Source organism: Carassius auratus, unplaced genomic scaffold (assembly GCF_003368295.1).
Source record: "Carassius auratus strain Wakin unplaced genomic scaffold, ASM336829v1 scaf_tig00041452, whole genome shotgun sequence".
NCBI lineage: Eukaryota > Metazoa > Chordata > Actinopteri > Cypriniformes > Cyprinidae > Carassius > Carassius auratus.
The window spans coordinates 19,682-38,809 of record NW_020526646.1 but is presented as its reverse complement, the minus strand read 5'-3'; the positions used below and the strand labels follow the sequence as shown (position 1 = coordinate 38,809).

Genomic DNA, 19,128 nt, shown 5'->3' with positions numbered 1-19,128 from the left:
CTCGACCACATCACCGAAGAGGCCGGTCCGGGGCAAAGGGGCATTTGGGAACCGAAATTGTTGGCAACCCTCATATCGACCAGACACAGCCAGGGATGGCTTTACTGGACAAGTGTGGAGATCACACGACCCAGAGAACTCGCGGTGAGGTCAGTGGCAGCTCTGAGCTCTTTCAGAACTTCCTCTTCCGGGGTCCCCCGTATACCCCCTAGCTGAGAACCAGTGTGAGCCACCCGAGAAACCAATCATCCAACCCTAACCCTAACGCGGTGGAGATTTCCACTCGAGCCCTACCCTCTCCGTGGCCCAATTCACGCACCTCAACATGTTTAATGCCCAGACACGTGAGGGGAATGGCCACTTGCAGCACAACAATGGGTAGTGCAGCCTGAAGTGTGCAACCCACTCAACACAGGAAAGAAAACCACTGAAGCACCATACCACCAACACCAGAAGCTTCCAAGAGTGTGTTGAACTCATAGCTCACTGAATAGACTTGGATGAAGCAGAACGATGTTGTCGCTCGGTGTGAAAAGCTAGTATGCATTGCACCTGCTGCCTCTTTATGCTCACGCTGTGATCAGCTGCAGCTGGATGCAATAATTGCATACCAATGTGCATTGGCTTGTTTAGTTTACACTTGAAGTAGATTGGTCTATCGAAGCGAGATCACAATCAGTCAGTCCCCAACTTGGCGTCGAGAGTGGCCGAATGAAAGGGAACTCTGATTGCACTTTCAATTAGCAGTAAATTTACAGGAAATACAACTTAACAAGACTATACCTCTAAGCTGAAAACATAGTAAAGTACAGCAGTACTTATCTACATCCTCTACTATGAAATTAAAACGCTGCAAGTTTTTTGATTGATTAAATATAAACTGTCTAAATTAACAGAAATTAATCAGACTTGGTGATCGTAAAGAGGAAAGTTTGAATTTTTACTTCACCTTGCATCCTCGAACTTGTTTTGTATGTGTATTCATAGGGCCATTCATAAAGAACTTCAATGACATTCAAAATTTAATAAAACCATTTGTTTCAGTCGCACCACAGGAACTCTTACTCAATTTCTTGCTCTTTCTCTCTTTCTGCTGCTGTTCCTCTGATTCATACAAAGAGATAAAAGGTTAAACCTCAAGTCAAGCCGGAGAAAATGAATCAGAGGGAAGTGTCATTAAAATGCAGAGGGAATGCCCTGAGGGCCATGTCGGAACGAGAGCATGCAAAAGCCCGAAACACTGACCTGCAACACAGCGTCGCCAATAAACAGCATCCCCGTCTGATCGGCTACAGCCCCGGATGGTCCGGCCAGAGGTTAATGGAAAGATTAAGACATAATTACTCATTTGATAGTGCTTTAATGTGAAGCCATGAGAATCAGGATTTGTGTTTGATGAGCATTTCGATCTAGTGAAGCACTTTCCACAACAATCTGGTTTTTAGTTCAATGTGTCTTGACAAATATGATGAAACTTGCTTTCTGATATCAAGGGTGGATATATATCTACACTAAGCATCTCAGAGGTAAGAAAGTACAGCGGGAAGCTAATAAAAATCAATAAAACTGAAAATGCAACACAGGCTGACTTGAATTAGCTGTGATTAAAACTGTACTAGAACTGTATAGCATACAATAAAGATAAACTGTTCTCAAATACTGTTCAACAAGGGCTAATTATATGGATATTAAAAGGACTACATTTCAGCTGTGCAGGGCATATATTTTAAATATAAAACTGAACAAGATTGTACACCATATATAACAGGAATAGTTCTTCCTCAGGCCATCCACGATGATAAGTTTGTTCTTTCTCAGATTTGGAGAAATGTATCATTGCATCACTTCCCAGACAGCAAGCAGTTTTGGCCCAGATCTGGCCCACATCCGGCCCACATAGATTTCACGTGGGCCAGATGTGGGCCGGATCTGGGCCGACACTATGTTGCTGTCTGGGTTGCTCACCAATGGATTCTCTATTTAATGGGTGCCATCAGAATGAGAGTCCAAACAGCTGATAACAACATCACAATAATCCACAAGTAGTCCACACAACTCCAGTCCATCAGTTAACATCTGGAGAAGACACGAGCTGTGTGTTTGTAAGTTTGTGTATTAGTAAACATGACTGTTTGGCTGCATTCTTGACGGGAGTTGTTTTCTAATTATAAAGCCAATCAAAACTTTTCATGATAACATCATCCAAAATGCAGTAAACGTTTGAGAAAGTTCCCCATGTAATGCTCATTTCATATGGAAATATGTTTGCCGATTACAGCAGTGTGTTTCCACTGAAGTCTCACAGGAGACACACCCCTTCCTAAAAAGCATTCAAATCAGAGGTGGAATTCAGGAGGGAAAATTAATTAATTAATTAATTAATTAATTAATTAATTAATTAATTAATTAATTAATTAATTAATTAAATAAATAAATAAATAAATAAATAAATAAATAAATAAATAAATTAATTAATTAATTAATTAAGTAAATAAACAAATTAAGTAAATAAATAAATAAATAAATAAATAAATAAATAAATAAATAAATTTATGTTCATAAGAAAAAAAAACATCTTCAAAAACAAATTTTCTAAATCTGATAAATAAACAAACTCATCTACAGCTTGAATGGCCTGAGGGGGGAGGACAGTTTCAACACATTTTAATTTTTGGGTGAGCTACTCCTTTAGCAGATATCGCTAGCACTGTGCTTAGCTTTACAGCGGATGGGAGGAACGCTTGTCATCTTACCTACTTGATCTTTGAAAATCTTTGAGATGACCACAGGCACTTTATGTTCTGCTCCCCCCTGAAATACATGAAGAGCCGTCAAGGAAATAAACTTCTACATCTTACATCCAGCACTGTTCGGAAATACAAATCCATCGCCTCTTCAAAGATTATTGTGAATAAAACTAATGAAACTTGATCCTTATATCAAGATCCTCTTTGATCTTTAAAAGGCTAATATTATGCAATAATTATCTGGCCTGTGGAGATATGCATGCACTACCTGAGCATGTTTAATTAAGTGCATGAACAATATTAAAAGAAGCAAAAGACCTACTTTGATACTCAGACCGAGACCTCCAGTCACCTGTCTTCGAAGTACAACAGTTCTGTGCTTTAAAAAATGGGAATTTAATTGGTAAAATATTCATAGCATCAACCACATGACACATAATTAAAGAAGAGGTCATAAGACGACACTTAAATACATAAAATGTTTATATATATACAGGAAATAATTTATGAGTTTATATTTGTTTTTATGAAAAAGCATTAAAAACTTATTTTAAAATCAAGTAACATTGAGCAAAATAATTACAATATGTATATATAAATAAATAAATAAAATTTACTGTTTGTCCATTTTTTATTTTTTTTTCAAAAAGCATCAACTTTCAAATACAGGTAATTTCAGGCAAAAATAAATACACAAATAGATAAATAAAAAAGAAAGATCCAGGTAATATCAAGGGGAGTTCTAGTATTTTACTGTTTGTGTGTCTAATGTATTTTAAATGAGATTCAAAAAGACCAAAAGCCTCAGGGAATATAATATAAAGGTAATATCAGGAGAAAAAATAAACAGAAAAAGATTAAGATTTATTTAAAATTAAATAAATAATTAGTATTTAAATAAAAAATTAAATAAATAATTAGTATTTGCTTATGTGTTTAATATTTAATAACATTAAAAAAGACAAAGACCCTTACATTTCAAATACAGGTAATAACAGGGGTAAATAAATCAATAAATTAATACATTATTTAATTAATTAATTTGACAGTGGTCATGATAAATAAATACATTTATTTCACTCTTTTTAAATAATACTGAAAACGACAAAAAAATTCAATTTGGAACATTTCATAAAACTATGTCAAATAACATCGAAAGGGTGGGTCAAAGTGACTCTAAATGATGGATCAGGTCACGCGTAGTTATAAAATAAATAATAAATATGCATTAAAACTCACTAAAGATGTTGAATATGACTATATTGGGTTCTCTAGCATGCATTGTACACATATAATGACTTTCATTGTGTTCTGACAGCCACTGACGTCATTCATGAATGATGATGATGATGATGATGATGATGCATCTCATGCCAACAAACAATAAAGTGGCGTGTCCATCATGACAAGGCTGTTTAATGTAATCTGTCACGAACAAAACACACTCTTCTGCTTCCAACTGTGATTCACAATGAGACATTTGAGGCTGAATCGTCTGAATCGTGATCCAATCGAAGGTAAAGACTCAGTACTTACATTTAGATGGGAGTCGCCGCCGCTCACGCAAACCACATCCTGTTTCTGGATGATTAGCAGCTCTTTCGTTAACTTTAGACGGACGTCATAGGAGTTACTTGTGAGGTCGTCGTGCAACAGGGCAAGTCCGGTTTTTGTCTGTCGAAAAAGCAGAAAACAAATGTATTAGAAGACATTAAGAGATTTCGATTGGTCAATAAATGGTTAAAAATGTTGTAGAACTGAAGGGATTTCAAAATGACAGATAACTGTGGTTAAAAAAAAATAAAACAATGCAAAAACTTAATTCATGCGTAACCCAAGATTCAAACAGCTGTTTGTCTTAAAGGAACAGTACATCTACACAAAAGATGCACATAATTAATAAGAAACTATTTATTTATTTATTTATTTATCCATGCAGGAAAAAGTTTTTAAAAAGATTATTAGTTTTTATTAAATCTATGTAATATTTTCTTATTACATTTTATAATCAATTCAAATACATAAATGTAAATTTAGGCCTAAATATTTCTTCCACAGTTGAGTTGATAAAAAGCTAATAATTAATTACTTTAAGAATTTAATTTTTAATTAATTTGAGTTTTAAATTTAAATTCAGAATAAATAATTTTACAACACGAACAAGTAAAAATAATGCACTTACTACAAAAAGATATTAAAAATATGTTATTTGTTTATCTACATGTGAACATGCAAACATGTTGTTTTTTTGTCAGATGACAAACAAGTGCTAGATTTGACTCGTGCATGATATAAATAAAGTTGGCCTTTCAATTTCAAAGTCGCTTTGGATATGTAAAAATGTAAGTCATATGAGAGTTTTGTGCAGGAAACTCGCTGAAACTCGTTCTCTTTTCAGGTGAACTATTCCTGAAAAGCAAGAAAAGACCGAGACTGATGTGATAACGCTGGGCTTTTCATTTTCTGTCAGTATTTGACTCTACTTTGTGAAGATGTCTCGGTCTCCTCTGGAAGTGTTCATTCATTTAACCCACAAAAAAGTCCCGGAGGAGCTTCTCGTGGCTGAAAAATACTCACTCCTCACAATGGAATCAAAAACAATCTTTATTTATCACGCTTTCTGTGGATTCTTTCTGACAAAAGCATGCTTTGAGAACTGCAGCCACACGAGCATAAAACAAAGGATTATATAATAGAAATGTATTTATATATTTTATATAACACTGCAGGGTCGTAATACATTCTCTACTACTTTGGTGAAAATAGAGAACATATTTTTTTCTTACAGCCACAAGAATTTAAAACCATGGTAAGTTAAAACTAAAGATTTAGACAAATAAATAGAACATATTAAAAAACAAACAAAAATAACAACTAATACAAATGTCAAAAATAACTATATTACTAAAACTTCAACTACATTTAAAATAAAAACAGAAAATGTAAATATATATATATATATATTTTTAAATAATTATATATATATATATATATATATATATATATATATATATATATATATATATATACACATATATATATATACACACACACACACACACACACACACACACACACACACACACACACACACACATATATATATATATTTAAATTATTTAATTTTAATTATTTAATTAATAAAAACATATTTTTTTACCGAAATAAAAAAAGAAATTATCAAAATAATAACAAATTTTAAACTTTAATAAAATCATAATAGTATTTAAATTATACAAAAATAGCACTAATTTGAAATAAATGTTGACTAATAATGAAAAAATATATATAGACATTAAAAAAGTTTTTTTTTTTTTTTTTTTAAAGGACAACAATTAAAAAAATAAAAATAACATTTTAAATTAAAAACTAATTCAAAACATTTATAAAACTATTACAATATCTCAATTATATTAAAATAACACTGGTTCAAAGCATCACTAATGTTTTCAGTATGTGAACAATCCCAGGCTCAAGAGTGACTTGTATTTCACACACACACAGAATTATTAATTTTTGAAGAACTCTCTCATTTTCAATGCAACTGTCACTTCATAAACTGCTTTGGTTAGATCAACACAACTCTTATGAAAAAAAAAGCATCACTGTATGGCATTTAACTGTGCAAACATCAGCTTCCGTGTCATTTAGATGCGTTCAAACAGCAGAAGATCGCCTGACACGAATCTCCAAAGATAAATAACAAGCGGCGGGACGTTTGGTCACGCACAGATGAACACACACACACACACACACTCCGTCATGAGACAGAGACGAGAAAATCCTCATATTTGCTTCAGAATAACTGACTGTAAGTCAAGTTATGACAGAAATACAGCAGATGATGCTGATGAAACGACTGGGTGATTTTGCAAGAAGAAATAAATTATATTTAGCATAAATTAAACGAAGAGGCTGTTGTTCAACATTCACTGCATGCTAAAACATGCTACTATTTGTAAAAATACACACACACACACACACACATAATGTCATTATTATTAAATATTATGTAAATGATGTGCCTTATTTTTTCCTTTTCCTTTTAGAGGTGAAATGCCTTATATATATATGAGTGAGCGAGGTGCAGAAGGGTCATGTATGTTGTGCAGTGCATGTGTTTGTCATCCTGTGATGATGATGATGATGATGATGATGGTCCTAGTTCTGTCCTAGTTCTCTCTCTGGCACCTAAACCCTTTCTCCCCGGAGACACCCGGATGTAGGTCAAGTGAGTCTCGCGTTAGGGAGAGGATAATTAATCAAAGTTTGGAGTTGGAGAGCGCGGCTCACGCTCAACATGCAGGAAAGGTGAGCTCTCGCTAGATTTAAACAGCGTTTGCAAAGATCTCAGGGAAAGCCTTCATTCTGCGGCAGAGACTCTGGAGAAATCTGGGCTTTTAGACGCTTCGCTCAAGGCCAGAACTGGGGCTGTCACGGCCGGATGGTTTGGTCAAAGGATCTGGCTAAGGGTCACCTCGGCATGACGGCCCTCGGGCGCCAACTGTGAGGAAAACACCAGACATCACGAAATGTCCAACATGATCAGATCAGACAGCTTCACAACTCCTTCAGCAAATGCAAACAGCTGGTTTCTACAGCTGACCTACTCAAGACACATTTCTATTTATTAAAATCAGCATTAAATATTTATTAGCAATATATATATATACTGTATATATATATACAGTACAGACCAAAAGTTTGGAAACATTACTATTTTTAATGTTTTTGAAAGAAGTTTCTTCTGCTCATCAAGCCTGCATTTATTTGATCAAAAATACAGAAAAAACTGTAATATTGTGAAATATTATTACAACTTAAAATAATAGTTTTCTATTTGATTATACTTTTAAAAAATAATTTCAGTGTCACATGTAACATCAGTCGATCACATGATCATTTAGAAATCATTCTAATATTCTGATTTATTATGAGTGTTGGAAACAGTTCTGCTGTCTAATATATTTGATCAATAAAAGGTTCAAAAGAACTGCATTTATTCAAAATAAAATAAACAATTCTAATAATATATATTCTAATAATATATTTTATTTACTATCACTTTTTATCAATTTAACACATCCTTGCTGAATAAAAGTATTGATTTTATAAAAATAAAAAAAGAAAGAAAAATTTTTTACTGACCCCAAATTACTGACCAGTAATGTATATTGTTATTACAAAATATTTATATTTTAAAAACATAGCTTCTTTTTTTTTTTTTTTTTTTTTTTTTTTTTACTTTTTATTCATCAAAGTATCCTAAAAAAGTATCAAATGTTCTGAAAAAATATTAAGCAGCAGAACTGTTTCCAGCTTTGATCATGAATCATCATATTAGAATGATTTCTAAAGGATCATGTGATAATGATCCTAAAAATTCAGCTTTGCATCACAGAAATAAATTATAATTTAAAGTATAATACATTTAAAAACAATTATTTTAAATTGTAATAATATATCACAATATTACATTTTTTTCTGTATTTTTGATCAAATAAATGCAGGCTTGATGAGCAGAAGAAACTTCTGTCAAAAACATTAAAAATAGTAATGTTTCCAAACTTTTGGTCTGTACTGTACAGTATGCACATGCACACACATAATTCAATTAAATAAATTTATGAAAAGTTTAAATTACTAGTACATAAAAAATTTTGAGGTGAAAAAAAAAAAAAAAATATATATATATATATATATATATATATATATATATATATATATATATATATATATATATATATATATATATATATATTCAAGAGGTTTGTGTGAGCAACCAAAAAACAGAGTGGGACGCATCCCAAACAAAACGAGGATGAACTTTAAAACAGCGCAGATTCTGTCTGATTTTTTAAAGAAGCACACACACAAAAAAAAAAACTACACAAACTGTGTCCAAACATGTGAAGATGTTCTGCTCATCCAGTGGAGCATCTATGAAAAAAGCTATCAATGCATAAGAGCATGAAAGAGTTGAGGTGGGTATTTTTCCTTTCCCTGGTAAAGTCTGACATATGAAATGTCAGAAAATGCATATACCATGCTGAGTCGACATGCTGCATGTAAACTATATCATTTGTTGTCTTCTCTTGTCAAAATAATGGAGTTAATTTAGAATTATTCATATTTTTCGAACAAGCAAAAGATAGTGGGCGGAGCTAATGCAGAAATGGCAGTTTCATTGGCTGGCGCTCAACTATTACAATCCCTGTTTTGATTTCAGCAAATCAGTTCGACTGAACGCAGACAACGTGATTAATATTCATGAACCATACATGTTTTCATATAAATCACATTTAAGAGTTAACTAAAGATAACTCTTATATCGTGATGCACACCATCACTTCGATCCAGAATTACTCACAGAATAAAATAAAGCTTTAGTCACGCCGCCCAAACCCCATCTACCGCTGTCTGAAAATGACCTTATCAAGCCACAAAAAGTAAGATTCGTTAGGTCTGATTTTAAATGCCTTTAAGGTCAATTATCTAATTATAACGATGATTACTTTTAAGTGTTTGCCACTGTAATTGTGAAATATTGCCTCTAATTTGAATTCACTACAAAGGCACCAGAGAGAGCCACTGGACGACTTCAATCAAGATAATAATTAGAAGAAGATTGAAGGTCAACTGTTGTCTGGAGATCAGATCACAGCCGATAATGTTGCAACACTGCCTTTCTCTTTCTTTTGAGGACAGACGGAGTTAATATAGATGCTTTTGCATGTCTGTAACTTATGCAATCCTCATGCATTATTTACATTACACATTTTTTGTCCATATAAATATCAGCATCTGCACAAAATTGCATAGTTTGTGCCTCTGAATAAATTAAGCTGATTTCTCTTCCATATTCTCACTATATCATATTATATGAGCCATAACAGCCTGGTGTATCAATTATGATACTCATATGCATTCAAAGTTTTGTTTTTTAGATTCTTTTACATTTTGTCTAAAGGTTTAATAAACTGCTCCGTTAAAAAAGACTCTTCTGACTTCTGACAAACTATCAAACTCAAATCATGCATGCTTTATTTCTGACTTTTTTCCATATTTATAGGTTCATATCTCAGGAAACAAATGTACTGTGTGTAAAATGTCACTTTATTTAAATTCACCTATCAACTATATAAATTATTCAGAGGATTTTCTTTACTTTACTCGAGTACCGTTGAAACTGAATCCCTGTACTTTTACTCAGCTACATTTCCGAGTCAAAAACGATGCATTTTATTCCCTACAATTTAATTTATGTCTCCAAAGAGCAAAGCACAGTTTTTGCAGGTCATCATGATTCTTTTCATCTTTTTGTCCATTAAAACTGAGCTTACAAAACCCATCAAATTACACTCCCGACTGAACTCACACAGCCAATGACATCCGTTTCAGCGCATTTAGACACAACTATGGTGACTCGTCCTTGTAACACTTTAAAATAACTGCATGCTATTAATCATTAGTTTAGCATTAGGAAACAGTTAATTAATCATTTATAAAGCATTAATAAACATTTATAAGCAGTTTATAAATACAGATATAAATTCTTTATACCTGATTTAAAAGCATATCTATAATGTGTTTAATAATTGTTTTTTCATACTTTATTAATGATTAATTTATAGTTTCTAAATAAAGTATAGCATTATTTACACACCAGTTATTAAGGAGTTGTAAGTGGTTCATAAGATCACTTAGAAATTGTAAGTAAATGATTAATAAATTATTTAAATGTGCATTCATACATCTTTTTATTCAGACATATAGTAATAGTTACTTATAGTGTTAATAAATGGTTTATTAACATGTATTTCTACTGTAATTCAGGGTTAATTCAGGTAGTTATAAAACATATGTAGTCGTTAGTTAACTATTTTTGTGAGCTCATCTAAAGTGAGAACTATTTATGCCTTGTAAAGCTTTTACAAATGAGATTTAAAGGCTGTTAATATTTCTATGTTCTGTATCACTGTGTTGTGTTTGTTTCCGTTTTGTGTTTAGAAGATAACTGAGCCTTTAAATATCCTTTATAAATGCTTTACAAAGCATAAATAGACTCACTTTAGATGAGCTCACATAAATAGTTAACTGACCACTACTAAATGCTTTATAACTACCTGAATTTACTAAATTTCTTGTGATCTTATGAATCACTGGCAACTCTTAAATAACTGGTTTGTAAATAATGCTATACTTCATTGTGAAATGATAAATTGATCATGAATAAAGTATGAAAATACAATTATTAAACACATTATAGATATGCTTTTAAATATAGAAAAAGAATAAAGCATTTATATCTGTATTTATAAACTGCTTATTACTGTCTATTAATGCTTTATAAATTATGAATTATCTGTTTACTAATGCTTGATTAATGATTAATAGTGTGCAGTTATTATAAAGTGTTACCCTCGTCCTTGTGAAGAGACGTCTCATCAGTCACTGACCTAACGCAAAGAGCTTTAATTAAAAGAGTCTAGTCAATTTAAAAAAAAGATGCCAAGAAAACATTTACTTTTAAATGCTCACCAAGGCTGCATTTATTTAATTAAAAACACAGTAAAAACAGTACTTTTTACTATTTAAAATAACTGTTTTCTATTTGAATATATATTCAAATGTAATTTATTTCTGTGATCAAAGCTGAATTTTCTTCAGTGTCACATGATCCTTCAGAAATCATTATAATATGCTGATATTTATTATTAATGTAATTTTTTAAATGTTTCTTTCAATATGCAACATACTATATATATATATATATATATATGTGTGTGTGTGTGTTGATTATAGTTTTGTAAATATTTTGAATTAGATTTTATTTTATATTTTCTGTTTTCATATTAATTTAGTTGACTTTTAATAATTTATTAACCAAGGTTTGGTTATGTGTTTTCATCATTTTGTGTTTTTATTTATTTAGTTTTATTATTTACATAATATTTGATTATGTTTTAGTTTTTAGTTCTAATTTATTTAGTAGCAGTTACTTCAACATAAATGTAAACGTAAAAAAAAAAAAAAAAAAAAAAAAATGTCTTCTTGGCAAGTAGCCAGTGTATGGTTTTATTTTATTTCAGTTTAAAAATTTTTTTATAAAATTGTTTTTATACAATTATAAAAAAAAGAAGAAAAGAAAATAGAAAATAAATAAAATCATTATAATATGCTGATCTATAGCGTTTCTTATTAGTTTCAAAGTTGAAAACAGTTCATAATTTTTTGGTGAAACCATATTTCGGTTAACAATTCTTTGATTTGTAGAATGTTCAAAAGAACAACATTTATTTAAAATAGAATTTATTTGCAACAATGTAACAGTCTTTACTGTCGCTTTAGATTAATTCAGTGCATCCTTGCTGAATAAAACTATTAATTTCTTAAAATAACAACAATAATAATAATAATAATAATAATAATAATAATAATAATAATAATAATAAAATCTTACCAAAACTTTTAAACTCAAGTATGTTCTTGGCCGCACACAGTTTGACTTTTAATGAAGCAAAATCAACAGCATCTACTTCAACTCAAGCATAAAATCTCCGTACTTTTTTCCACTCCTGGGAATAAAGGCTTTGTCTTTGAACTCGAACCCTTTGTGCTCGTTTGGAAATCCTTTCTGCACACACAGTGAGGAGAAACACATCATTCAGCTGTTCCCGAATCTTCATCACTAAAGGTCAAAGCCGCTTCCAGCATGCAACTCAATATTAAACTACAATATTTCATTTGGCCAATTCTGCATCAATAACCAACTAATGAAACCTTATTAATAATCGCATCCTTGATTGCTCCTGACATCCTCATTTTCTCTAAAAACACTGCAATCATCAAACTCTGCATTATGAAGTAACATTCAAGCAAAGTAAGTTTCCAAATGTGAAATGCAGCTCATTAAAATTCTGTCGTGAATCAAAATGGAAATGAAAAGGCAAGGCTGGGCTCGGTGACAAAGATGCGGCGGAAAAGAGCCATCTTTTTACAGACGGAGTAAACACATCAGGACAGTATTAATAGATTGTTTGGAGAATTTAAGAGCTGAGCGTGTATTACGATGAGAGAGAGAGGGATATTAAATAATTCACAGATAAAGACGACACCCGGTCGTCACATGCACTTTTATATTAAGGTTGACTAATTGTCCGGCTGTGACTCTGTTACAATCAATCACGTCACGCTGGAAATAAATCACCGTGGCCGCAATTGTAATAGATTTGTGTTGAAAATGGCCAAACGCTGTGCATCAGATTCATTATGTTCATCATGAGGTGCTAGATTAAAAACTTCTAACACTAAGTGTTAACCCATAAAACCTGGCATAAGAAATAATGGTCAGAAAGTCTTTTTCCTATTGAACCATTTGGGAGTTTGCATTGTTTTTTTGTCGAGGACCATATAAGTGCAACAGAGATAAAAAAAAAAAAAAAAGTATAATTATAATAATGATAATAAATATGTTGCCACTCTATATCCCCCCATAATATGCCATATCTAAAAAAAAACGTACTTCGTACTTTTGTCTTGTTTTCTCTTGGAAATGTCTAAACATTGTTAAATCAAAAGATATTTACAGGACTGGTGTCTCATATTTTGTATTGTAATGGAATGTCTGCTTAATAAAAACAATTGTTCACAAAAAAAAAAAAAAAAAAAAAGATATTTACTTGAGAAGAAAATGTCATAAAAAGTTATTTTCTGAAAAATGCATCAAAATGCATTCTTTGATATAAATAATAAAAAAAAAAAATAAAAAAAAAAATATATATATAAATATATATATATATGCCAGTGGGGTCAGAAAAATATAGTTTTCATTTTGAATTAAGTTTATTTTTTCTTGCCTCGTTGATTTTATTTGATTTTTTAAGCAAAAACCAAAACTAAATTGTAATCATTTTTATTTAATCTTAACTTTCATATCTTAAGTCATTTTGCTTTATGTAAATGTTCCTTGATTTAAGAATGTTTAGATATTTGACTTGGAAAACAAGACTTTAAAAATAATTTAATTAAAGTAATAATTTTCCCAGTGCAGTAAAATGTCATTTAAATGCTTAGTTTGATGATCCAAACATATAATGCAGTGCAATCCAGTGCTGATTGAGAGATGGAGAAATAAAGGAGAGATGTTCTGGAGGCTTGTGAAGATCATTCCTCCACTGAGGAACAGTGAAACAAACGCTCCTCAAAAGATCCTGAGGATCAGATTTGAGACTCTAAAACATGATTAATGGAGAATCAAGTAAAGCTGAGCTGCTTCAGTCCAGGAAGAGTTCATCTGGAGATATTACTGACCTTATTCTCACCTTTACTTGATCACAATCAGGAAAGATTTGACAGAAGAAAGACTCGTGAAGCAGCAGCTGGAGGTTGCTTTAGTAAGTGATCAGACACACTATTTTCTCCTGAATCATATCTAGAAACCAAAAGATCACAGAAGTCAGTAAAAACACAAAACACTCTAGCAACCACATAGCAACTAACTACCCTTGCTAACAACCCTTACTGTTGCAATACTCCCAAATTGTTTGTCAATGCATCAAACCAATTGCAATATGTATGCATATTTTTATTTGCTTATGAAACATGCAATATAATGACAAAACATAAAACCTTGCAAAGTGCATGAAAACTTTTTTACTTATATATGTAATATGCAACGTAATAAACAGTATGCATTATCAAACATCAAACCTTCAGCATGCATGCATATTTTTACTTATATACTATGCAATATAAGTATTTGCATACTTTGTCAAACCATCAAACCTTGCAATGTGCATGCATATTTCATCTTATGTTACATATTATATAATATACTATAAGTAATAACATGCTTTGCAATATAGTATGTATGTATATTTAATATGTATATTTACTTATATAATATGCAGTTTAAGTAACGCTTTGTCGAATCATCAGTGCTCTGAAAACAATTTAAAATGAGTGCAAATCAATGGAAAAGCTGCAGACCTGGCGACTCTGCAAGCAATATTGAGTATAAACTCTGTTTTTGATTTATTTATTTCATCTCTACGTCAGAATTTGTCTTGCTGCAGATGTACATTTCAGATGAAATGTTTTACACAGACAAACATCACTCTTATTGTCTATAAAAAGTCTACTTTTTCTTACCAGGATTATGAATCCCAATAAAGGCCTGTTGGTTGACAGTAAACCATTGCTTTCTCATCACTAAACCTGTTAGAAATACAGCTGCAACTAGCAGCTAAAAACCTTCCTGCAGAACATGAATAAAATATTTGTGACTTTTAAGGTTATCACATTCATGTGCCGATCAGAGTCTCCGTAGGGCGTATTTAGCAGAGTCTCCTAATCCCAAAGACAAGCACGCAGGAACTTTCCAACAGTGTTGGATCTGAGTCAAATTTCACAAACATAAATAAGAGCTGATTAGATTACATGACATATTTGCAAAGCCAATCTGCACAAGTACACATGTAAAGACACACATCATTTGTTCTGGCGGCAGATATGCAAGTTCATCTGAAATGTACATCTGCAGCAAGACAAATTCTGACGTAGAGATGAAATAAATAAATCAAAAACAGAGTTTATACTCAAGATTGCTTGCAGAGTCGCCAGATCTGCAGCTTTACCATTGATTTGCACTCATTTTAAATTGTTTTCAGAGCACTGATGATTAGACAAAGCACACTGTTACTTAAACTGCATATTATATAAGTAAATATACATATTAAATATACATACATACTATATTGCAAAGCATATTATTACTTAAAGTATATTATATAATATGTAACATAAGATGAAATATGCATGCACATTGCAAGATTTGATGGTTTGACAAAGTATGCAAATACTTATATTGCATAGTATATAAGTAAAAATATGCATGCATGCTGGAGGTTTGATGTTTGATAATGCATACTGTTTATTACGTTGCATATTACATATATACGTAAAAAAGTTTTCATGCACTTTGCAAGGTTTTATGTTTTGTCATTATATTGCACGTTTCATATGCAAATAAAAATATGCATACATATTGCAATTGGTTTGATGCATTGACAAACAATTTAGAAAAGTAACATAATATAAGTTAAAAAAAATATGCATGCATGCTGTACTGCAAGGTTTGATAAAGCTTACTTTAATTACATTTACTTACATATCATGAAGTAAAAATATGCATAAATATTGCAAGGTTTGACATTATATTGCATATTAATTGTATATCAAATATGTAAATGAATAAAAATAAAAATATGCATACATTTTGCAAGGTTTGGTGGTTTGACAAAGCATACTTTTCATTATACCACATATAATAAGTAAAATTAAAGTAAAATATGCACATATGAGTATTTTGGAGTATTTTACATACAATATTTGTTCGAAATAATTATACTTACATCATTTCTATTCTATGGGCATGTGAATCTGCAGGAAAATGCATTTGCATCATCCAAGCAACCCTCCACTGCTCAATAAATATTACATTGTTTTTTGTTGTTGTTTTGTTTTTTAACAGCTTTGCAAAAGAAAGAAAGCTCAAATGCATAATAAGGACTCTTAAATCTGTAATTTGTAAGTGGTATTGTTTGAGTTTTGGGTCAGTCTCTGTCATGCAGACCTGTTTTTGGGAAAAAACTCCAAGTTCTTTTCAAATCCAAAAGTAGTGAGCCAGCATTTATCGATAAGCCCTCGGGAAACCCTTCAAACCCTCCAATCTGATAAAGGTACCGCAGTGCAACTGGCAAGACTCCATTGACCAATTAAGAAAAAACCACAAAAAGGCACCAGAAATATAGGACAAAACGTGTTAAAACAAATAAAGCAGGCAAGCAGCAATCTCGAACAGCAGTTTCAATGCATTGACTGAGAAATCCTTTGAGAGGACATCTCCGAACACCTCAAGAATAGTGCGAATGAAGCTACTCCACGCTGTCACACATCATTATCTCCACAAAGAGGAATACAGCAAATGAGAACAATAGCACAAAAAAACTCATTTTGCATTGAGATTACACTGTCACCTCAAATCTGCCAGGATTTGTTCTGTCAATCATGCAACATTTCCTGCATGATTTTACCTTGGTTTTCTTAATCACCAAAAAAATGCTGTACATCCCATTAATTTTACATGTATAGCTCATTAGCTGAGCCTTTTTCTCCCATACTTCATTTACATAAATAAAAATAAATGATTACACTCTGGCATGGACTGACTTCGGACCTTATTTTAAGTGCAAAAATGTCAATATATTCAATAAATATACTGTGTAAACCAAAAACGTCTAAAAGCCCAAATATACTGTAAACCCAAGTGCTCAGAAAATGTCAAGTGTGTCATTCACACACAAAATAATTGGCTGGCTTCATATCTGCAAAGCACCTTTATAAAATGCATGCAGCATATGAAAAATATAGATAATAATAAAACCAAGCTGCCTAAAAAAAAAATAATAGGTGTAAAAAGCTATCCTTTCAAATCATGTCAATATTAGTTTAGTTTATAGTATAGTATATTACATTTCACAATTTAAGATCTGTAACTACAAATGTCATTCCCAACCATCTTTTCCAATCCACAACATTACAAAAACAGCATATAACTGACTAAAATGCAATAATTATTTAATCATTCTGCAATAAAGTTTTTGTGAATAAATAACGAGTATAATCTTTTCAATTTAATGCATACAAATTAGCCACCAGTTCCCCAAAACGTGGACTTCACAGCACCTCAGTGATCTCATCCGCAACAAAGTTAGTTAAGCAAGTTCCTCTAGTAATATAAACACTGCATTGCTATGACATCCCCCCGTGTGTGCACGCGCAGGCTGTGTTTCGCGCCTGTTGTGATCTGTGTTCAGCGCGTGAAGTTGAGCTGGATGTGCTGCTCTTACCCATGTTGGCACCAGGAGGCTGGCGGGTCTCTCCAGCAGATCAGGCTGATGTTTGGCGGCTGCGTTCATCTCCCATGCAGCCTCTTGTTGACACACACACTTGGATCTGTCATTTATATCCAGTGTTGGCCGGGCATCGTGCTCAGCCTGTTGGGAGGGACGCGGCTCCGGGGTCCAGCATCCAAATGGCCCTTCAGGAGTCCACCTGCTCTTGGTGAATCTGTGTTTAAAGACGCATCCGCGCAGAGCTGAAGCGATCAGAGTGATGCGCGCGCGTATTCCTGCGCGTTGGAAAGAGACGCGTCGCGCTCGAGGACCGGAGCGCAAATGTTGAGCGCGCGCGTTTCCTCCTGCTGCCTCAGATATGAGCTCGAGCCCATTTAACCCATCACTGACTGAACTCTACACGCACAGCTAGGGTTGGGAGAAGTGTCGAGATATTCAGGGCGTGTTTAGGATGCATCAAGCAACGTCGTGATGACTGCGTTTGCATTTGAAATTAAATTTAAAATTAAATTTATGCATTTAGCAGACACTTACTTACGGTGCATTCAGGCTATCAATTTTTTTTTACATATTATGCGTTCTGGGGAATCGAACCCCCAAGCTTGCGCTTGCCATCGCAATGCTCTACCACTTGAGCAACGGTAACATTTTGCAATGCAATTTTAATTTAGTTAAGTTTCCAAAACACCGCATCATTGGTCTGGTTTCTTCAGTGCAATGCTCCTCTTCAATTGTGTTTTAACCAGGCGGCAAGGAAGTCGACCGGAAGTAGAAGTCAGCCGCGTGCCGCCATCTTTTAGCAGAACTTCACTTGCGTTAGCATTCCCATTGACTCCCATTCATTTTGGTGTCAATTTGACAGCGAATAACTTTACATCTAATGCATTTAAAGACTCAGTTTGTCCATTATTTATTTCTAAAGATACACGACAATGTATAAAGGGCTCCATTACCTTCTTTGTTACATTATGGCCCCGTAGAAACAGTTTTTGTAAAAATAGGCTAACGATTGCGTCATAACCACTCAGCTCTCTGTCGCATTACCGTACAGACAGGAGGAGAAGCTCGCTGGCAATTAACTTAATATGGCGTACTGGCGTTACATTTTAAAATATATACTAAATAATTAATCAGAATACTTTCTCCTGCTCACTCACGCCAAAGAACTCCCCGCTCAAGCTCGCCGTCTCTGCAAGATTAACGATGGCAGTTTGCACGCACAGCTACTAGATTTACATCTGTCAGACAGGTTCCTGACGTCGTCAAGCTTAGTTTGAGTCTGCGCGTCAGAAACTGTGCTAAAAAACGCTAAAAATGGGCTTCACTTGTCTCAATTGAGTTCCAATAGGGTCGCTGTGTCCATTTCTTTTACTGTCCATAGTTTTAACAGCATCTCATTTAAACTTGACTGGAGTAGCGAAAGATTTGGTTTGGTAAGTTTGAAATTCAAACTTCAATTAATC

General features: G+C 32.8%; 1 protein-coding gene across 1 annotated transcript in view; it reads right to left on the bottom strand.

The window, feature by feature from the left end:
• LOC113085119 (gamma-2-syntrophin) overlaps nucleotides 1-18,028 on the bottom strand; it is a 53,430-nt gene extending 35,402 nt beyond the window's left edge. Inside the window, exons 1-5 of the mRNA XM_026255093.1 lie at nucleotides 17,660-18,028; nucleotides 4,284-4,421; nucleotides 3,070-3,126; nucleotides 2,754-2,811; nucleotides 1,246-1,289 (exon numbers count right to left, since the gene is read on the bottom strand). Coding sequence (XP_026110878.1) covers nucleotides 1,246-1,289; nucleotides 2,754-2,811; nucleotides 3,070-3,126; nucleotides 4,284-4,421; nucleotides 17,660-17,728 — 366 coding nt within the window. The 5' untranslated portion in view covers nucleotides 17,729-18,028. The remainder of the gene's footprint in view (nucleotides 1-1,245; nucleotides 1,290-2,753; nucleotides 2,812-3,069; nucleotides 3,127-4,283; nucleotides 4,422-17,659) is intronic.
• Between the last annotated feature and the right edge of the window lie 1,100 nt (nucleotides 18,029-19,128).